Genomic DNA, 20748 nt, shown 5'->3' with positions numbered 1-20748 from the left:
GAAAAGACCTACAGGATCATCCAGTCCAACCATCCACCTGTCACCAATAGTTCTCACTAAACCATGTCCCTCAACACAAAATCCAAACGTTCCTCAAACACCTCCAGGGTCGGTGACTCCACCAGCTCCCTGAGCAGCCCATTCCAGTGCCTGACCACTCTTTCAGAGAAGTAGCATTTCCTAACATCCAGCCTAAATCTCCCCTGGCGCAGCTTGAAGCCATTCCCTCCAGTTCTATCAGCAGTTACATGAGAAGAGGCCGACCCCCAGCTCACTACAACCTCCCTTCAGGAAATTATAGAGAGCAATGAGGTCTCCCCTGAGCCTCCTCCAGGCTGAACATTCCCAGCTCCTTCAGCCCCTCCTCATATGGCCTGTGCTCCAAACCCCTCATCAGCTTTGTTGCCCTTCTTTGAACCCGCTCCAGAGCCTCAATGCCTTTCTTGCAGTGAGGGGCCCAAAACTGGACACAGTACTCAATGTGCAGCCTCACCACAGTTAGTACAGGGGAAAAATCACTCCCCTGTTCCTGCTGGCAACACCATTTCTGATGCAAGCCAGGATGCCATTGGCCTTCTTGGCCAGCTGGGCACACTGCTGGCTCATGTTCAGCCAAGCATCAATCAACACCCCCAGATCCATTTCCTCTACATCTTCCAGCCACTCTGCCCCAAGCCTGTAGCGTTGCCTGGGGTTGTTGTGGTCAAAGTGCAGGACCCAGCATTTGGCCTTGTTGAACCTCATCTCATTGGCTCCAGCCCAGCTCTCCAGCCTGTCCAGATCCCTCTGTAGGGCCTCGCTACCCCCAGGCAGATCCGCACTTCCAGCCAATTTGGTGTCATCCGCAAATTTACTGAGGGTGCACTCGATGCCCTCATCCAGGTCATCAATCAAGATATTGAAGAGGACAGGCCCCAGCACCGACCCCTGGAGAGCACCACTTGTGACAGGTCGCCAGCTGCCCTCTCTGGGCCCAGCCTTCCAGCCAGTTCCTTATCCATATCCAGCCAAGAGCGTACCTGTCCAAGCCACGGGCTGCCAGCTTCTGCAGGAGAATGTTGTGTGGACATTGTCAAAGGCTTCTGAAGTCTAGGTAGAGCACATCAACAGCCTTTCCCTCATCCACCAGACAAGTCACTAGATCATAGAAGGAGATCAGGTTGGACCTGCCCTTCATGAACCCATGCTGGCTAGAAAACTAAAGACATCATCCTTATCATCTAAACATCTCTCTGTATCACTGTATACTTTCAGAATATGTAGGATGTGTATCAGTATTAGAATATTAGTGATTCTGTAACTTACCTGTCAATAATGGCACACATGTCAATGCTGACATTGGCAAAGCTTCCCAGCTGACCTTGCTCTACTGCTTGCAAATCCACCAGCTGATCATCCACATGAATAAACTGCATGCATCCTTGAAACGAATGGTGAAATAGAGAGTGATCCGAGTCATTCATCTGTAGAGGAAACCCTGGAATGCAGCAGAAGGAATAGCATTAACTTCACATACTGATAATCAAGGCAGAATTTTTTTGGACTGGAAAAAGATATGTTTTCTAGACGAGAAAAAAGGCAAAATGGGGTACAGTTATTAGATTTCATTGTATGCTGTTAAGTCACTGGAATTACCTGCAAGAATTTATACAATATAGCCGATGATTCTTCCTTTTTTTTTTTTTTTTTTTTTTAATATTGAGTGGAAGTCTTCTGCTACTTTTCTTGTGTCTCCCATTCTCACGTCACTGTTTCTCATTAATCCTCATTTTAAAAATCAGTTTAAGAAAACTGAGAAAAGATTAATCTTTTTAGCATATTGTAAGGATCACACTGCAATTTCTCTTCATATTTTTGACATGTATTTTATGAAACAACATCCCAGTTCAGATTTCTGCAGAAGAAATCTTCCTATACAATGCTTGTGCTCAAAACTTTCTACAAACCTAGAACTAGCCCTAAATTCCATGCCTGCTTCTGAAAAAAATCTGAGAACAATTTGCAGAATTTTCATTTTTGCTCTGAACATATTCACTTATATGCCAATCTTCATGAAGGTTGCTTAAGAAAGATGAGAATGAGTTAGATTCTTGATTCAGGTGAAAGCATAGGGAAATGAATAATGTATGTATGTCTTGCTCCAATTTATAGGAGGGAGATGAGGTTCTTTTAATATCTGTATACCCAACGTGAGATTAAGAAACAACGGTTCAAACGTTGGTCCAACCAGTTTATTACAAATCCTAATCAGGGAGACGGGGAAGGGAAGGAGGGCGATAGAAAAGACAGGAAAGAAGCAAGAGTTGCGTAAAGCGGGGATGGTCACCACCAGGATCCAGCAGCGTCCCGCTGCACGGCGTTTGAGGTCCGAGGCAGAAGCAGCGCGGGGGGAGCAGCAGCAGCGTGGCGGCGTTGGGCAGCAAGCAGGCAGCAGGAGGCGGCCGCGGAGCCAATGTGGCAGGAAGCAGCAGTGCTCAGGCAGCAGCCCAGGAGAGTCTGTCAGCATGCGGGAATTCCGTAATGAGGAATGTGATGGCAGACATCTTTTCTTCTACGTCAGCATGCAGGCATCACTTCGTGAGGAATCTGTTGTCAGAAACCTATCCTCATGGTTTTCGATTCCTCTTTTATCCTCCTTTTCCTTCTGCCTACGTGATATCCTTGGGCGCTTGAGCAAGAGACTTGCGACGACCCCCAGAGATGGCCTCATCCTGAGATAAGTCCACACAAAAGAGCACTTCACAGCCATTTAGCTGCAGCTCATCTCTCCTTGCCCCTGGCCTTGTCCATCTGTGTCCCCCAGACAAAGGATTTCACAACCCTTGCCCAGGACTTGTCCATCAAAGTTCTCAACCTTTCACAACCTTTGCCCAGGACTTGCCTGGACTTGAACAAGTCCGTCTGTGCCCCCAGCAAGCTTTGAGACACTGGTGTTAACAGAATAATATCTTACAATGTATGCCGCTGCTTAGCTGAATATCCCTTATAGTAGAATGTATCAATTTACCTGAGAAAAATATCCTGGAAAAGGCAGTGCAGTGCCTTATCCACTACTCACAATTTTTTAACAGTAGATGGCCTCAACATATTCATCTAAACAGAATATTTACATAAAGAGTAGGAAAGAAGAGAGACGGGCTGACAGGCATATTCACTCCAAGGCCCATGGGCTTCATGCAACCCAGCTCAGCTTGAACTGCAGCCCATGCCCTCTACTGCTGTGTCATCACACTGGCAGCTCTGCTTTGCTGAGCAATATGGCCTGGCCCTAGGCACTGGGGGGCACAGTGCACTGAAGGCAAGTAATATTGCACAGTGATTAGTTTGCAAGGAAATTATGTTAGTTTTCGAAGATTGCAGTTTTCAAAGATTACATTATGTGCAGAAACATGCTGCCAAACTCAATGCATAGTAGAAATTCTTCGTAAACACAAAACAGCAGAACTGATGAAAGTCAGTCTCATCAACAAAATATTTTTAGAAAGTTAAAACTCAAACAGACTCCATTTTAAAAACAAGTTACATGACAGCAAGTCCTACTGCAAAAAAATCAAAACCATTCCCTCACTGTGAGTTTGTTAAGCAATGTATGGAAAGCATGACAGATAAAGTGTGTCCTGATAAAGAAACAGGAAACATTTTTTTCAGTAGACTTGGAGAGTAAAGCTGATAATTTCAAATTTTATGCTCTGGCAATATATAAAAATACTGATGCTACAGATATAGCTCATCTTGAGTTTTCATTAGAGGTCCTGATAACATACATTGACACTGAGGAAATGGCTTCTTTGGTGCCATGAAAGTTACAACTAAATTTGTATGAAGCAGTAAAAACTATATTAAAGCAATTTAGCCTTTGCCAATCTATCTGGTCTAGCTACTGATGGTGCCCCAATGATGACTGGAAGGAGGACTTATAAAATCAGTAAAAGATGATGTAACTTATGTTTGATGAAATATCATGGCATCTGGCATCAAGAAAACTTATATGCGAAAGACATAAAAATAGATATGTCATATAAATTGTCATCAAATCTGTGCATTTCACGAAGTAGAAGGGTCTGAATCATCACCAATTCTAGGAGTTCATTAGAATTACAGATATTGATTATGAGGTCATAAAATCACAAAATTGCCAGGGTTGGAAGGGACCTCAAGGATCATGAATCTCTAACCCCCTGCCACACACAGGGCCACCAACCTCCTCATTTACTACCAGCCCAGGCTGCCCAGGGCCCCATCCAACCTGGCCTTGAACACCTCCAGGGATGGACGGGGCATCCACAGCCTCTCTGGGCAGCTGTTCCAGCACCTCATCACTCTCTCTATAAAGAACTTCCCCCTGACATCCAACCTCAATCTCCCCTCCCTCAACTTCAAACCATTTCCCCTTGTCCTTCAGTTATCAACCCTTTCCAAGAGTTGACTCCCCTCCTGTTTATAGGCTCCCTTTAGGTACTGAAAGGCTGCAGTGAGGTCACCCCACAGCCTTCTTTTCTCCAGGCTGAACAAGCCCAGCTCCCTCAGCCTGTCTTGTTTTTTAGGTTTTAATACACAAGAATATATATAGTTAGCATTTTTATTATATATTTTATGTGATCTATGTCAATTCCTGTTCACTCAATATAGCCCAGGCAAGCCAAAAAAGGCAAAACTATGGGCTGTCATATGTTTATTCAAAGAGATGGTAAAAAAATCTGAAAAATGATGAAATGAAAAGTGACATAATGATTTTGCAGACTTTTGTTATGATGATAACAAGCCATGCAGTTCTTGACTATGGAAACACTTCACAGAACTCTGAGTAGCTAAGACAAATTGTATAGCTACTATTCATTCTTTCACTTTCATATTCAACCCAATGCTTTACTACTCTCTTCAATAGCATGGAAACTGCTGTTTGTGAAAACAGGTCAATAACAGATAGTGGAACATAAGGCCAAAAACAACCTGATAACAACATCAGCAGGAAGAAGGAATGAACACCATTTAAATTCTGCTCCTGAATACATTTTACAGAGTGCCATACAAAGAATTGGACTGGCTTCACAGAGAGAGCAATGAATGGAGGGCAGAAAGGAGCAACTGCGAGTTGAGAATAGATGATGCATAATGTGGCAAATAGTACTAAAATTAAAAAAAATCACACCTGAAGTCTACACCAAAACACGATTAAGATACATATTGACCAAGTAAGTTTGCCAGTTTATCTGTATGACTGATTGTTGTAGGCCAGAGAAGCTGGAAGTGCTGCTGCTTCTACCTGAAGACTGATCAGCTCAGGATTCTGAGTTCTGCTACATATTCCTGTATAATCAACGAGTATACAGATGTATAATCAGCAAATATACAGAGAATTTAGGCCGGTCTTCAGAGAGTGTATATCTGGAAAGACTACTGTGTTGGAGAGGGATAATCAGAAATGAATGGAAAAGCTTACCTATCCCATGTCCTGGGCTTACAGAAAAACTCCAAGAGGAGAAATGTCCAGACAGAGATCCTTCCCCAAAGGCAGTCAGCCCTAAAATGGGGTCTAGGAGAGGTGCAGCCAGGCTCCACCCTTCCAGTCACACAGCTGAACTGCCTTCACTTGCACTCCCATGGCTGACTCCTTGCTTGCCTCCAGTGATCAATCAGAGGTTCAGGCTGTGATTCAACAGTTCCCATGCAGTACCGATGGATGAAGAGTATAATTTATTTACTCGTATCTCTTTATTTGCCCATCTCCCGTGGTTGTTTCCAGTTTTAAGGAATTGGAAAAGGGTTATTTTAATTTTTAAGTAGCAGTATAACTCCTTACATAAATGGTGAGGCTGACTGTGAATCAAGGCATTTTAGTATTCTATTAACATAACGTATAGCTAATAAAAATGAGACCATTTTAGAAATACTGCAAGGAGATAATTTAGGAAATATTTCCCTATCCGTGGGATAAGGAAACACATGTTTATTTTCAACCATATACTTCCTTTGCTCTCACGAACAGCCTTCCCTAATAATTATTTTTTCTATTCTTTAATATTGCTGCCATAGCTTTCACAAATTGCAGTTAATAAGTATGGTGTTATAAAAAGAAAACACCTCATTGAGTTTTTATTTTTACCTTTAGCTTAATTTGTAAGTTAACAATGGCATGCTAACTTATGTAAGCAACAAGTTTAACTGTATATAGAATAGATATGATGTTTTCAATCTATTAGGTGTACCTACTTATTTTGGTGGAGCCTGGACAGATATAGACACTTCAGGTAACTCCAGCACAAGTCAGTGAGGGCAAGATTGTTTTTAGATCTGTAAGAGATCCCATAGATTGTAATTGTTATTTCAGTGCACAATAATGCTTTTCCCTTCGAGCCTTCCGTTACAGAGGGATGATTTGCTTGCTGATTCTTCCTACATTTAGTCAAATTTTAAATGAAATCCTATAAAGAACCTGATAGCAATGCTGTCACTTGGAAAGACTTGCTTGCAGACAAGAAAAATGTACATTTTTGAACTACTAATGCAGTGTAATGTAGACAAATCAAACTGCTAAATACACCTTCAACTGCCTTATCTTGAAATTCTGACATCCTTCTGCATTTTTTCCTCTACTAAATCTGAAAATTACCAGTTTTTTTTTCCATATTTGAAGCCCACAAAAAGATGGATTATCCTGCAAAGGTCAGATATGGATTGAATCTGAATTTTAGCCAGAGTACAAGGAAATTTTTTTCCCAGGATGTCAGTCTGTCATTCCAAACTCAAAAACAGCTAAAAGTTTAAGTTCAAACATCCAAAAACTTTAAGACCTACTATTTTCACTCATGCTGTTTTCCATTAGAACAATCATTCTACTTTTTCATGCTGTTGGACCCATGCAATGTTCTATGCAATTTTAATATATTAAATACAATAAAAATCGCGATATATTTAATAAGATACCCAAAAAGAGAAAGAAGTATTTCTTTGCCAGTGTCAAGATTTATTATGCTTCTCTTCTAATTGCCTGAGTAAGATTATAGGAAGAAAACTATAAGAACAGAAGTGTAAGTAAGAATGTACTCAGTGATATAATAATAAATAAAGTCAAAATAGAATAAGCATCTAATGCACCAGCTGTTTCTGAGATGTGGCCTAAGAGTAGTGTCTTGTACTAGATTTTTTAAAGGGAGGTTCAATTTTTAACTGCTCAGCAATGATAATTTGTGAGGCATTATCTGGCATGTATGTAATCTCAGATCTGTGTTTCAGTTATACACCCTAGGTCTTTGCTATCCAGAATGAAGAGAAGGAAAAATTATTCCTCTAGAAAGCAGCAGTGCAACACCACTGAAGAGCCAAGTGATCCTTAAGTTTCTGTACATAATATACATAATATACAGAAGATGATTTTCTTTTTTACCCACAAAAAAAAAAAAAAAAAAAACACCAAAAATCCTTTGCATATTGATTATGCTATTTTGAAGATGCAACTGGTGTTTCATGTGTTGTGAAACAGGAAACAATAGTAAAAGGCAAGCTAAATGCAGCTACCCACCTACATTCACCTAATGTTTTCACACTTACTTCAACTGAACTAGAACAGTGTCTATAGTATGAAGTAGAACACAGGCAATAACTTTGCAAAACTAGAAGCTTACTGCTCAAGAAGCGTGAAATAAGCTAAACAAACTGTACAAGTGATCAAAGAATTGTAGGGGTTGGAAAGTATATCTAGATATCATGGAGTCCAACGTTCCTACTAAATTAGGTTCCCTAGAGCAGGTCATGTAGGTAGATGTCCAGATGAATCTTGAATATGCCTAAGGAAGGAGAATCTACAACATCTCCAGGCAGCCTGCTCCAGTGCTGGGTCCCTCAGAAAGTAAAGCAGTTCTTCATCTTAGTATGGAACTTCCTGGGTCCCAATTTCTGTCCATTGTCCCTTGTTCCATTGACACGCGTCACTGAAAAAAGAAGTCCGGCACCGTTAACTTTAATCTCACTCTTAAGTTATTTAAAAATAAAAACATGAGATCCCCTCTCAGCCTTCTCTTCTCCAGAAGGAAGAGTCCCAGGTCTCACGCTTTTCTCATATGGAACATTCTCCAGACCCTTAATAATCTTTGTTGACTTCCACTGAACCCTTTCTAGGAGATACCTGTCTTCCTGTTGTTTTTTTTTTTTAAATTGGTAGTCCAGAATTGAGCACACCATTCCAGATATGGCCTCACCAGGGCAGATTTAAGACAAAGGATCATCTCCCTTGACCTGCTGGCCACACCTTTTTTAATATATTATGCACCCCAGAATGCCACTAGCCTTCTTGGCCACAAGGTACAGTGCTGGCTCATGGCCTACCTTTTGTCCTCCAGGACATTCAGGTCCTTCTCTGTAGAGCTCCTCTCAAGTAGATCAGCCCCTAACACAAGGGTTTTGAATCTTTTGACTTGCTAGGCCACACTGAATGAAGAATTGTCTTGAGCCACATACTCGAGGCTGTATCAGAAGTATTATCTCCTATTTATTTCCATGGAAATTACAACAGATACAAAGAGCATAACAGCACCTGATAGAACAAATTCACAACTACAAAATTCTATATTTCAACATAATCACCACTACTTGGGAACTATTAGGTCACAGCCCAAACCTGTGATTGAGCATCTGGATATACGTGGCCAGCCCTGGGAGCACAGGTTCAGGCAATTGACCTGCACGACAGGAGCCTTACTCGTTTAAGGGCTGTCAGCCAAAAGGGAAGTACCTCTACTTGAAGATTTTGTCCTCTGGGGAAAGTTCCAGTGAGCCCCAGTTTTTAGAGTAGGGTAAATTCTTTGTTTTTTATTATCAGATTATAACTAAAGCCTTTGGCTATCCAAAAGCTGGTCAGAGGCAGCTATATGCCTCTATTTCATGTCTTACAACCACTGTTAGCTATTCATTTTCAGCAGCAATGAACAAGAGCCTGCATGCTATACTTACAAAAATCTGCAGCAGTGGAGGTGACCCACTATCACCACTGTAGAAGTGTACCACCCATCACCTCGCTGTGTTCACATCTACTGTTTGGTCTCCAAAAAAAAAAAAAAAAAAAAAAAAGTTCAGCAATGAATGAATAGCAGTGAGTTTTTCCTCAATGGAGGAATTCAATCAACCACTTTGCTTCATACACACTTCTGTGTCAGAGGCCATTTTGTCAGACTGCCCCTCTGTTGCCATCTGTCACAAGGCAACACAATGTAATGGGATGTTGTCAGGGAGGTTCAGCCTCTACTATGACACTATCAGCATCTGATGTCATGGCCTACCATAATAAAGTAGGAGGCATTACTTTTGGGGCAGCTCTTGTAAACTATATAATAGTTTTCATACCTACTATTAATTTTTAATATATTTTATTAAAACAAAAAAGAGGGCAACAAAAACTGATGGGTTATTTGACCTCAGTTTTGTGAGAACAGTATGTCAGCCTGATTTGATCAAAGTGGTTGCAATTCTTTTTCTGTTCTTGAGGTGTTCAGAGATGAAAATTTATTCTTCCTGTGCTTCACCCTTGAAAGTAGTTTGCAAATATATATACTGCCAGAGAGCAGTGAATAAGATGGGATGGTGAAGTAAGGGATGTTCTTCCTCTTAAGTTAGGTCTTATGAAAGTCTGGTGAAGAAACATGGTCAAATCATTGAGTTGAATACTAGACACTATTTACATTACATAAATTAACTGCAATTTTTAAAATACGAACTGAAGACAGAATCACAGGTATACCAGGGAATTAACTTTTTTTTTTTTCCAGCAAGCTTGAAACCTAGTCTCAAGCTCCCTTATCAAAACTGAAAGCATGGCTACTTTTTTTTTATACTGTTTACAGTATTATGTTTAGCCAAAATATCAAAATATATAAAATTATTTGCCATAATTTGAGTTAGTGCTGCTCTGAGCCCTCCCCATGTCCTGATTTCAGTTGACACAGTGTTATAGCATACTGATGTGTGGTCCTTGCTGAGTGATGAATGTGCACCTGTGGCCAGACTGGGCCAGTAGCCAAGGCAGAGCTCCCATCACGGTGGTGAGGAGCAGGGGCTACACTGCATGTCAGGCTGCGCTGAGCCACCTGTGGGCAGTGGGTTGGACAGATCTGTCCTAACTTGTATTGATGCATGCAGTTATTCCTCCCTAGACACTAGAAGTCTACACTTGCTCTTTTTGTACCTCACCAGGCTCCTCTCTGCCCAGCCCTTTAGTCTGTTCAGGTGCTGCAGAATAGGAACACGTCCTTACGGAGTTATGAATGGCTGGAGCTAAAACGTATTTTTATTTTCATTGCATTGCAAATTTGTAAAGCTATGGAAATGCTCAAAACAAGGAAGTAAACAAGGAAGTATTTGGAGGAACGCATGATTAAAATGTAAGTTCCAACAGTTTCACCTGTTTAATTGAAGTCATAGTTCTGTATTAGGGAATACAAGGACTAAGGATTAGGTCTGCCAAGACATTGGGATCCATGTCTAGTAACTGCATGAACTGTCCTGAACATGATCACAACTTTAAAGTCTCCCCACTTGGTGTGGCACAGGAAGGCACACTAGAGCAGGAATGATAAGTCATCTGTGCATTTTGAAATACAATCACTGACTTCTTAAGTCTTCAATTTTCCTAAGAAAATCAACTTTACTTTTGTCTTCATTGTTTCGTTTCTAAAAACAAAGGCTGAACATAAAATTATTGTATCTTTGCTATCTTTGCTATTTTTAAACTCATCTTCTGCAAGTCTCATACAGATCACAGTGTCTGGTGGACTGTACCAGGTAAGAGGAAATGCACATATAGCTCATCTTTGTTCTCAGGTCACAAAATACATGGACTACACTTCAAAAAAAGACTATCCATTTTACCACTACTATGCATACAATGCATTTGAACTGCATGGGAGAACAAAAGGGATGGTTCAGAGTGATGAAATGTGATGAATACTTTGCTGCTTCTCTGGCTCTAGACATGTGTCACTGCATTGAGAATGAGAAAAAGCAAGCTGCAGTAGTTTCTCTATGATCTACTGATGGTGGTCTATTCAGTTCTCATTCTTCCAGAAATGAAGTGGTGTTCAAAAACTGTAGAGATAAAACATCTCTTTGCAATCATCTGAGCATGCAGAGAGATAAAAGTGAACACAGTGCTGCGGCAGTCATAATGTGAATGAAAGCAGGTCAAGATCCTGCTCGTAGATCATTCGTGTCATTTCTGTTTTGGCTGGATTAAATCTAGCCAAGTCCCATGTGGGGATGACTGCCAAGATGATGAAGAGTGGGGCCAGCTGCATTCACTCCTCTTAGCCACTGCTTTAAGCCATCCAGGTGAAGGAAGAAGTCTGGAGACCCGCAAGGAGATGAAGTGGTCAGGGATAGCACTACGGTGAAGGAGAGCCATGCTGAAGATAAATGGGATGGAATAGATGTAAGGTACCCAGCTGCTTCAGGGGCTTTGTTGCAAGTGGATACAACACTGTGATGAGCAGTTTAAGAAACAGTAATAGATAAAAGATAATGGCTGTTATTCCATTCCATCAGGCTGGACAGGGCTGACTCAGCCTTCCCTCAACTCAGTGCGAAAGCTGTTGTGACTTGCCTAATAGTTCTGCTTTAGGGGCCCAACAAAGCAGAGAAGAACATTCTGCTGAGACTGGGTGAGACAGCCCTCAGATACATCTGCTGGGGTTGTTGTGTGAAGAAAACAAGCTTCTGTCACTTGCACAAACTTTTTCAGCTAGAACATGCAATGCCATTTGCAAGCTGGAGTGGAATGCCTGCTGATAATGCTTCTTTAATTGAGATAAAAGTTTCTGAGAGATCCTTTGGAACAGCAAAGCACCTACAGGGAAGAGCATCATGTACATCCTTTCATAGTGTGCACTGGATGTTATTGCTTGTATTAAGATCTGCAGGCCCAGGACAAATATACAAAATATCTGCACAGATAAATATGTTACATCTTCTTTCAGTTCACTTGCTTAGGTTAGCTGCAGGCTGACATATGTTAGAGCACACCTTTAAGTCTTCAGAGTAAAACATTTTGAAAGCAAACCTATTAGGGTCAATAATGAACTTATAATACCCATGGTTAAAAAGGAGGGGGAGTAAGACTGCCAGCAAATTGCTTTCCAAATGACCTGTCACCTCTAAGTCTGCAGCTGGAGGCCTGCAAATGGATCATTCTATTACCTGTAGTGAACTTAATTTTAAAGTGATATCCACATCAAATTTAATATAGCAGTATCAGTTTTGTTGTCTATGATTATATATCATCTCTAAGTACATTAATAAATGTGTTGTGCAATCTAAGAAAATGCAACAGCATTACACGCACATCATTAACCTAAAAAATATGTAATATTTAAAGCAAAGTACTTCTGTTTATTAAACTATTCCATACAATAAATAAATAAGTAATGGTATGGTATATACAAATGTACAAATGTACAAAGTATTCTCTAGAGAGAGTGAATTCAGAATCACCAAGTTTGAGCTTCTTGTCTGTTTATACCTACTTAATGAATGAACAGGTAGTTATTTAGTCTAGACTTGACTCGGACTTTTAAAGTGCTTAAATGTGAATTAGTACCCTATGAGATTGTTGCTGTAGTTGATTGCATTCATCCTTTGACAGCTCTTCACCTCAGAAAATCCTATGGCTCCTATGTTTAAAGACAGACTCCCCCGTACAGAAGGACTGTCCATGAATGAGATGAAACATAAATTCCTGCTCTTGTAGAGTCTCTGCCTTTCCTTCCTTTCTTTCCAGGAAGGGTGCTGGGTGTTTCACAATAACTGTAACATTTGCTCAGTGACATTTTGGATGTTTTAATCCTTCAGCCATAGCTCACCACATGGTTTCATGTGGTTTAATTTACTCCCTCCCCAAGACTTCCAAGACATGGGCTTCCACTGCAGGCATGTTCTATCTGTTGGAGCATTGCTAAGAGCTTTCTAACCATGATATCCAAATATCAATGGCAAAAATTCAAACTGAGGTTCAGTGGGTATCAGCCCAATCATGGTGTATAAATACTCAAGATCACTAAAGTAATATTATTATTTGCAGTCCAAGATTCTGCATGATACACTAAGGACAAAGAGGAGCCCGATACACTAAGGACAAAGAGGAGCCCGACACCCTAGCTGCTAAAGGAAAGAGTTGGATAAAGCCAGTAAAACAGAGCTTGAGGGAATTCTCTCTCTCAATATAGCTGAAATGGCAAGTGAGACAGAAGCAGAAGGGGAAACCAAGTCTAATAACAAGGTTTGACAGCAATGGAATGGTAAAACCACCACATGATGGTTAAATTCTGGTGGACCTAGTTATAGATCGATGTTAGCACATATTAATTCACCAAAGTTAATCACACCTGAAGCACTTCATGTACATGGCATGTACTTTGGCCTAGCTGGTACGGTCTTATTAATTTTATGTGTGAAATCTGTTCTGTAGAGTCAGATAAAGTCACAAACATAGCTGAGATTTATAAACATCATGATTCGACAAACCAAATTCTACTAGTTTAATTGCAGTTGTCTCATGCTAAGTCATGGCTCTTATTTATTTACTTCAGTATTGTATTAAAGTAATTCCTTTAGCTCAATTCTCTAAAGTATTTAAGCCTTGAATTGCATAAGTACTACTGGTCAGGATCTCTGTACTTCTTATGATTCCTTTATCCTCACTTTATCTTGTTTTAATATTTGTTCCCTCTTTCCTTTTTATTTCCTCCTTACTGATACCTGTACTTCTCTTCCCTTCTGTTGAGTTCTAAGCTTGTTTTCCCATTAGCCCTCCAACTCAAAATAATGGAGAAGATTAGGTTTAGCAAAGTTGATTAGTGTCATTTTCTGACTTGGCAAGAAGTAGAAAAGGGAATATTTGTGTAAATCTCACCTACTTTGGATGGTAAGCCAAAGAAGTCTGTGCTATAGTTGACATAATACATTACAAAATATTTATCCTTCAAAAATCTAAACTTCTCTGTAGGGAGAAATAAACTGCTCACTTTTGGTGAAAATCTTTCCTAAAGAGTTCTAATCTGAGATATGAGTTCTGTCCCAGTTCAATATAATTTTAATGCAGTTATAAAGTATGTGGTGCTCTCCTTTCTCTCCCTTTGAAATCCATTTTTGTCAGATAGTTGTACTCAGGCTTCTACTACAAACATGTTGTTTTAGAGCAAATTTGTCATTGGAACAATGACCTTGAAACTGCTTTAAAGAAGGAAATGCTGTTAAAAAAAATTGTCATATTGTTGCGTGCTGTGAATTATTTCTTTTATTTATACCAGCTGCATCATTGGACAAACAGATTTCATAACGTAGCAGATTTTATATCCCTCTAATAGAGGAGCTGATTGCAGAAAAAGTATTTTATAAGTAAATGGAGAAGGCTTTTAGGCCATTTTTTTTAATGGAGGTGAATAGATGAGATTTAAGATCAAGATAAGTCATTGCACTCTATAATGCCTATAATAATGTAAAAACATAATGCATTTGGGAATACAAGCTTGCCATCAGAACATAGTATATTGACTCAACAGCAAATCAAATGAAGAGAATGGTATGAAAAGACTTTAGAAACCCCCTGCCCTTATTCATGAGGTGTCTCGTCCCACTCAGTGGATTTGGAGGAAGGAAAGTAGATTTTAAGGGATGTGAATCTTTCTGAGATGCGCCTCCCCTACTCAGCAGAGGTCACTACCACAATGGAGTCATTTGAGACTCAGAGGAATCAATTTATGGAGAACTTTCTTAAAAACAACCAATTTGGAGGTAAAATTTGGTAATTTGCTAATTACAATAAATAAACATTACAGGTAATACAATGTTAGGCAACAGCTACTACAAAGAGTAAAAGAATAGAAGATTAAGAGCAAAATAGAAAATGAGGAAAGAGAAACAGACAGACATGCAAGGTGGTTCACCACTCCTCTTTCCAGCAATGTCATGGTGTCAAGTGCTGATCTTCAATAGTGTTGGGTTGTCCAAGGTTGTTTTGGTCAGTTGATGATGACTAAAGACAACAGTACAGACTTTTACTTATAGTCAGAGAGATCAAGCCTGCTCCAATAAACACTCCTAGGCACACCCATTCAAAGGCAAATAACTCCAAAGAAATGCTTTAAGATATAAAACACAAAAAGTGATATTGATTGCCTCATTATGATTTGAGACATTCCTTACCAGTCTCAGACAATGAAGAAAACTTATTTGTAGAACAAGTAAACAAGGAACAAGTTTGGTGCTGTTTCTTGATAACTTAAAACGGCTTCTTAGCCTAGTTTGCAAGAGGAAATGAAGTAAATCATGAAAATGTGGAAATGTGAGAACACTGAGAAATGAGGTTATAATCCATGCTCCATGCTGCTGACAGTTAATACCTTTCTGGATAACATGAAAACAGTCTTCTTACTGTTCTATTATGACTCTCCAGAGGCACTGCTGTTCTAAAATAAAGGATGTAGAGCTGATATTCAGATGTTAAGGCAAACACTATGAGCTGAAAGTAAGATGGCAAGATTAAAAGTAAACAGTTGAGTTTTTGTACACAATATTGTGAAAGACAAAGCTGTTTTTTTGTCTGTTTGTTTTTTGTATCAAAGCTTGCTTCCTGAGGTGTTCTGGTTATAAGACTCTGACTGACAACTGCAAATTATCTAGTGGGATGAGTGATGGGTATCGCCATGCAACAGTACGTCTGCTTATAAAGATAAGCAGAAACAGGACAGTCTTTTTCAGGAGTGTGCTTTGAAGGAGCTGACCACTGCAAAAGGCACAATGCTTGTGCATGGCAATGAAGGCAGCACTCCCTGCTGGCTTATCTGTTGGGACAGTTATGTCACACAAACAGGGAGAAAAAAAAAAAAAAAAAAAAAAAAAAAAAACCACAAAAAAAAAACCCCTGAGAAACTGGGGAAACGGGGGATAAAAGGCCCTCACTAAACTAAGGACTTCAGAGAAGAACTCCTAAAGAAACAAAATGCCTGGGGGAGAAGGACTTCCAGAGAAACCTTTGATGGAAGAATTCCCTGAGTGGAAAGACTTGGAAGAAGCCCCCCAGGACCTGCTTGCTGTGAAGCTTCCTGGCTTTCTCCCACCCCCCGTGGTGATTTGATGAGTTCCTGAGATCAGGGGACCTACTATGAACCATGCTGGACCCACAGTAGTGGCAATCTCCCTTGCTTTCTACAAAGACTCCTTGCTTTTTATTTCCTATCTCTTTTCTATTGTCCATCTTCCATTCCCCATATCCCTAAGCAACTAGGATTTGTAATAAACTGGTTGGGCTAACATTTGGCCTGTTGTATCTTAATCTTGCCATTGGGTATATGTATATTAAAAGAACCTCCTATCCCTCCTACAAATTGGAGTGAGGCAAATATATAGAAAGACTGTCAAAGTCTTTGTGCAGGGTACTATGTGGTTGCATTTGATTACATAAATACCAAAACTGTGTGCTCACTTTACGAGTAATCTTCATACTCTGTTGAAGTTATATAAAGGTCAGTTGTTCAGGAGAATTATACAAGCATATAGATAATACATTTTTTTCAGAAACTACAGAAATGTTGGATTGCCAATACACAATCCAGTGTAAAATTTTGTCTATAGGCACCTTAACCTTCATTGAAATCTTTTATTTCATTCATATGTTTTAAGTAAGATCTATGGAAGCAATCAAGGTTATGAAATATTTAATATCTTTGAAAACATTCACAATAGTGACAGTGTTAGCTATATAGAAAAAATTGTAAACCAGAGGGGTATGTTTGTTTTTATCAGACTTTTTTTTCTTAGTCATACAGAAGTTCTGAAAATGCAATTTTCCTTGAACCAGAAATGAGACATGAAAGAGCTTATATATTTGACTCATCCTGTAGGAGAAAGTTACAATTGTTCTCTGGAATCTTACAAAAAATGGCCTAAAAACATTTTTAAATCTTATCAACATCAACTAAAAATAGGTGTTTTTAGTCACATTTTATCATCCATGACATCTTATAGAGTGTCATAATTGACATCACAGCACACGATGATCACATCATTTCCCATGTCTTGGAGTGAAAACTTATTTGATTTTTCTGTTTCCAATTTCTTGCATAAAAAGAAATCAAAACCAACTGATTTCTCTTAATCCTCTATGACTTTTCTGATTTTAAAAAGATTTATATCAGCTATGTTTTCCATTTTTAGTCCACTTTTTTTCTCTTTGTACAGGTGTCTCATGACTTTGATCACATTTGTGAGCTTCTGTTTTCAAGATATTGGCATGCTACATCTTTACGCAGTGTTTGTTAATTTGTTGCCTTTTCCTTTCCTAATTAGTCACATCAATTGTAATCTCGAGAAAATATATTTAAATGGGAAGTCAGTTCAGATGTTTGGCTTTTTTTTATGAATTGTTCACCATACATCAGATTTTACTTGGGTTAAATTCACCAGTCTTTAAATATCCTTCTGAAACGCTCAATTGTTAGCTCTTGAATGACTTTTTTACCCAGCATGTGACAATACTGAAAATGAATTTGCAATCTCATTATTGACAATGGCAGCATACTGCTCCTGTCTCTCTCCTGTCCAATAGCTGTGCAAAGCAGATGTGCTAACATTCATTCCCATGTAAGAAATGTTGGTAGCATCTATAACAGCCAGTCATGGCATGCATTTTAACAAGTACCGTGTCCTTCAGAATAAACCAGACACAGGGAGTATTCTGTTTAATAGTAAATAGTGCTACTAACAGGAATAAATTAGACTTTACTGACACTGAATTCACATTGAATAAAAATGCTTTAAGTATCATGTAGAGAACTCAGACTAACATATTATGATAAAGGCCATTTTGTTTCAAACTATATTTTAAACTAATTTAAGCATAATTCACATCAGTAGAGATGTCAGAGACAGAAAATATCTTGGCGAGGATATTACAACATAGCTAACAAATGAAAAATATCTGCTTATTAAGACCTTAAAAACAATGAGCTGGGACACCTAGTCTCATAAATCAGTATCCACAGAGTTAAAAATAGTTCAGTGTTCATGTGATAATGGCCAGCTACCCACATAGAGCATAGTGGGAGACAAGGGACATCCAGGTTAACTCACCAAGTATCATATATCAAGGTACATACATTGAATAAGTGAGAGACAGAATTTGGATTCTTTTCCTGCATTTTGTAATGTGACAATTAAAATTTTATGTTCAGTAGTGGGTGTGGAGTAGAGGAAGGAGACTTAGAGAACACAAATCCTTTTTTCCTCTGTTTCGCCTGCCACTTGGGATCAGCAGAGATAAAGAAAGCCAGCTGTGGATTTCCCTTCTGCTACTTTATGTGAAAATATTTCACTTAGCACAGAATAGAAAATTTCTGCAGGCAGCATATACTTTGCCTTTGAGTTTTTGAGCTTTTCTATTCCTAGATGTATGAACTGTCACTCCTTGCTACAAGCAACATCTTTTCTATTCTCGTACTTCTTGTAGAGAAGATAATACACTTGGCAATGAAAGTAATAGACTTTAACGAAACTAAAGCCATGCAAACCACCAAAATTTAGGCAACACTGCATCTGATGTTTTCAAAGTTTAACAGACTAGAAGTGCATTTTTTGCTCAGTTTCTCCTGTAGTTCCTAAAAACGATACTGTTTCTAAGATCAACTACATTATCACTGATGTTCAGTTTGCACCCACTTCTACTCACACTATATTTGAGGCTCATCCAAGCATTTAAGGGGCAAGAAGCTTATTTATAAATTTTAACAGGTTAATTTATACTGGATATTTCCAAATGAGCTTCTCTTTGTGTATATTGAAACGCAAAATTTCTCTGAGGAAAATTATTGTCACACCATGAAACTCACAGACTGTTCAGTTTAGACTCATCTTCCCAAAAAACACTGGAGAAAAAAGCTGTATCCTCATGATCCTTTTTCCTGCAAAAATGATTTGTGTGAAGAGAAGATCCACAAGCCTTGAAGTGAAACAAAACTGAGTGTTAAGCCTTTAATGAAATGTTCCAGTGGAATAAAGCTAGTTAAACATGGTTTGAGTTCAGTGCAAACAATTCACATAGCTGAATATGCCAAACGTGTTTTGCAGTCTGATCTTCATTATTAAAAGACATTCAAAGTAAAAATAATAATAATAATAATAGACTTATTTTCTTTCTTTTCTGCTCACGCTTTATGTTGATCTCATTCTTTAAAACACAAGGTTTTAAAATATGATACTTTATATTCATTGGATAAATAAGGAAAAATGAATAACTTGATGCCTTTGCAAACTATATAACTTTAAGTACTGTTTCTTCAGCAGTGATGCACATTGTTTTAAAAAAATCAGTGCATTTACATAATGCCTGTAACACGAATCGCGGCAGGTGGGGATTTTTCTTTTTCTCCTGTACTGAGAATAGTTTATGTAGCTTCTCATAAAGAAGAGTGCATGCAGCAAACAAAACTGTTCACTTATTTCCTTTATGAAAATGCTGAGTGCTGAGTCTAAACTTCATGCTCATACAAGTTCTTGCAGTTAATTTTTTAATATAACATCATATTTTCTCCTGAATAAATCTAAAAGATTAACTATCGTTCATGTCACCTTCCAGACATTACTTGAGGTTATTCCTGATACAATTAACCTTATTGCCTTCAGTGAAGATGAACATTGATTTGAACCCATATTTTTAGTAGTATGAAGCAGAATGCAAATTTTAAGACTTTTCTTTAAATATATACCTGAGTGAATGTAAAGATAAACAAGTAGAATTTTGATTAATTTTACAGATGATACAAAATCACTTTTGATGTACACCAAAATGCTCACCCACAAGCTTCCAGTAAACACTGAATACTGCTTGCAGAATTCTAAAATGTACAAAAGAAGGATAGCCATTGAGGAAAAAAAGGGAACTGCATTTGTAGGACAGCTGTACAGGTGTACATTGAAGGACAGTATATGCTTCTGAAACTCAGATACATATACACAATATCTGGTTGCAGCACTATATGTTACATGTAAAAATTTGCAATTTATGTATGTGAACTGAAAATAAAATCACACACAAAAAAGATATTTTGAAAAGACATCCATGAAACCTATTTTCAAATTACTTCATCAAAACAGAAAGCAATATTCTCTATTTCCCACTGTTCACAGGACATTTCCACAGACTAATTTGGCAAAAAGCAAGCCATAGCTCAGGAGCCATCTTACCCAGAGTAGTAATGAGAAAGCAACAACAACAAACTGATTTATGCTGAGATGAGGGTAACGTAACCTGAGAGCTTTCATTTTTCCTACGATTTCCAAACAACCTTGATTTCTCTTTACATTCAATGCTTAAAATGATTTAAAGACTCAATTATCCACTCCCGCCACCCCCCACCCCCTCCCCCCAAAAAAAAGAGGGATTTCACTGTGTTTTATTTTTTTTTTTTTTTCCTGCCTGAATAACTTAACACAAATGTGCTGTGCTTGTGGTGGTTTAGAGATTTTTCTAGTGCAGTGATCCACATTCTGATGAATTTAGTTATCTACCACTGCTTTCTTTTAACATATGGACACTTACTAACATATGAAGCAAATTATAATGAAACCAGGATTTCAGAGAAGTTAAACATAAATTCTTGGAGGCAATTTCTACACATTTGAATTCCTGCCATGCATGTTTGATAAATGCAGTGTAACAAGGCTCCACCATGTTTACTACATCTCTCAAGGGGCAGAGGTTGAAGAGGTTTGATA

At 38.7% G+C, this 20748-nt stretch overlaps 1 protein-coding gene across 1 annotated transcript in view; it reads right to left on the bottom strand.

Annotated features, from left to right (window-relative positions):
* CNTNAP2 (contactin associated protein 2) overlaps positions 1-20748 on the bottom strand; it is a 663767-nt gene that overhangs the window by 251335 nt on the left and 391684 nt on the right. The window contains exon 10 of the mRNA XM_042886519.1: positions 1306-1477. Within this exon, the coding sequence (XP_042742453.1) occupies positions 1306-1477 (172 nt within the window). The remainder of the gene's footprint in view (positions 1-1305; positions 1478-20748) is intronic.

This window comes from Lagopus leucura, unplaced genomic scaffold (genome assembly GCF_019238085.1).
Source record: "Lagopus leucura isolate 7727_CA_CO unplaced genomic scaffold, USGS_WTPT01 Super-Scaffold_100058, whole genome shotgun sequence".
Classification (NCBI taxonomy): Eukaryota; Metazoa; Chordata; class Aves; order Galliformes; family Phasianidae; genus Lagopus; species Lagopus leucura.
This window is presented reverse-complemented; position numbering and strand designations above follow the sequence as displayed.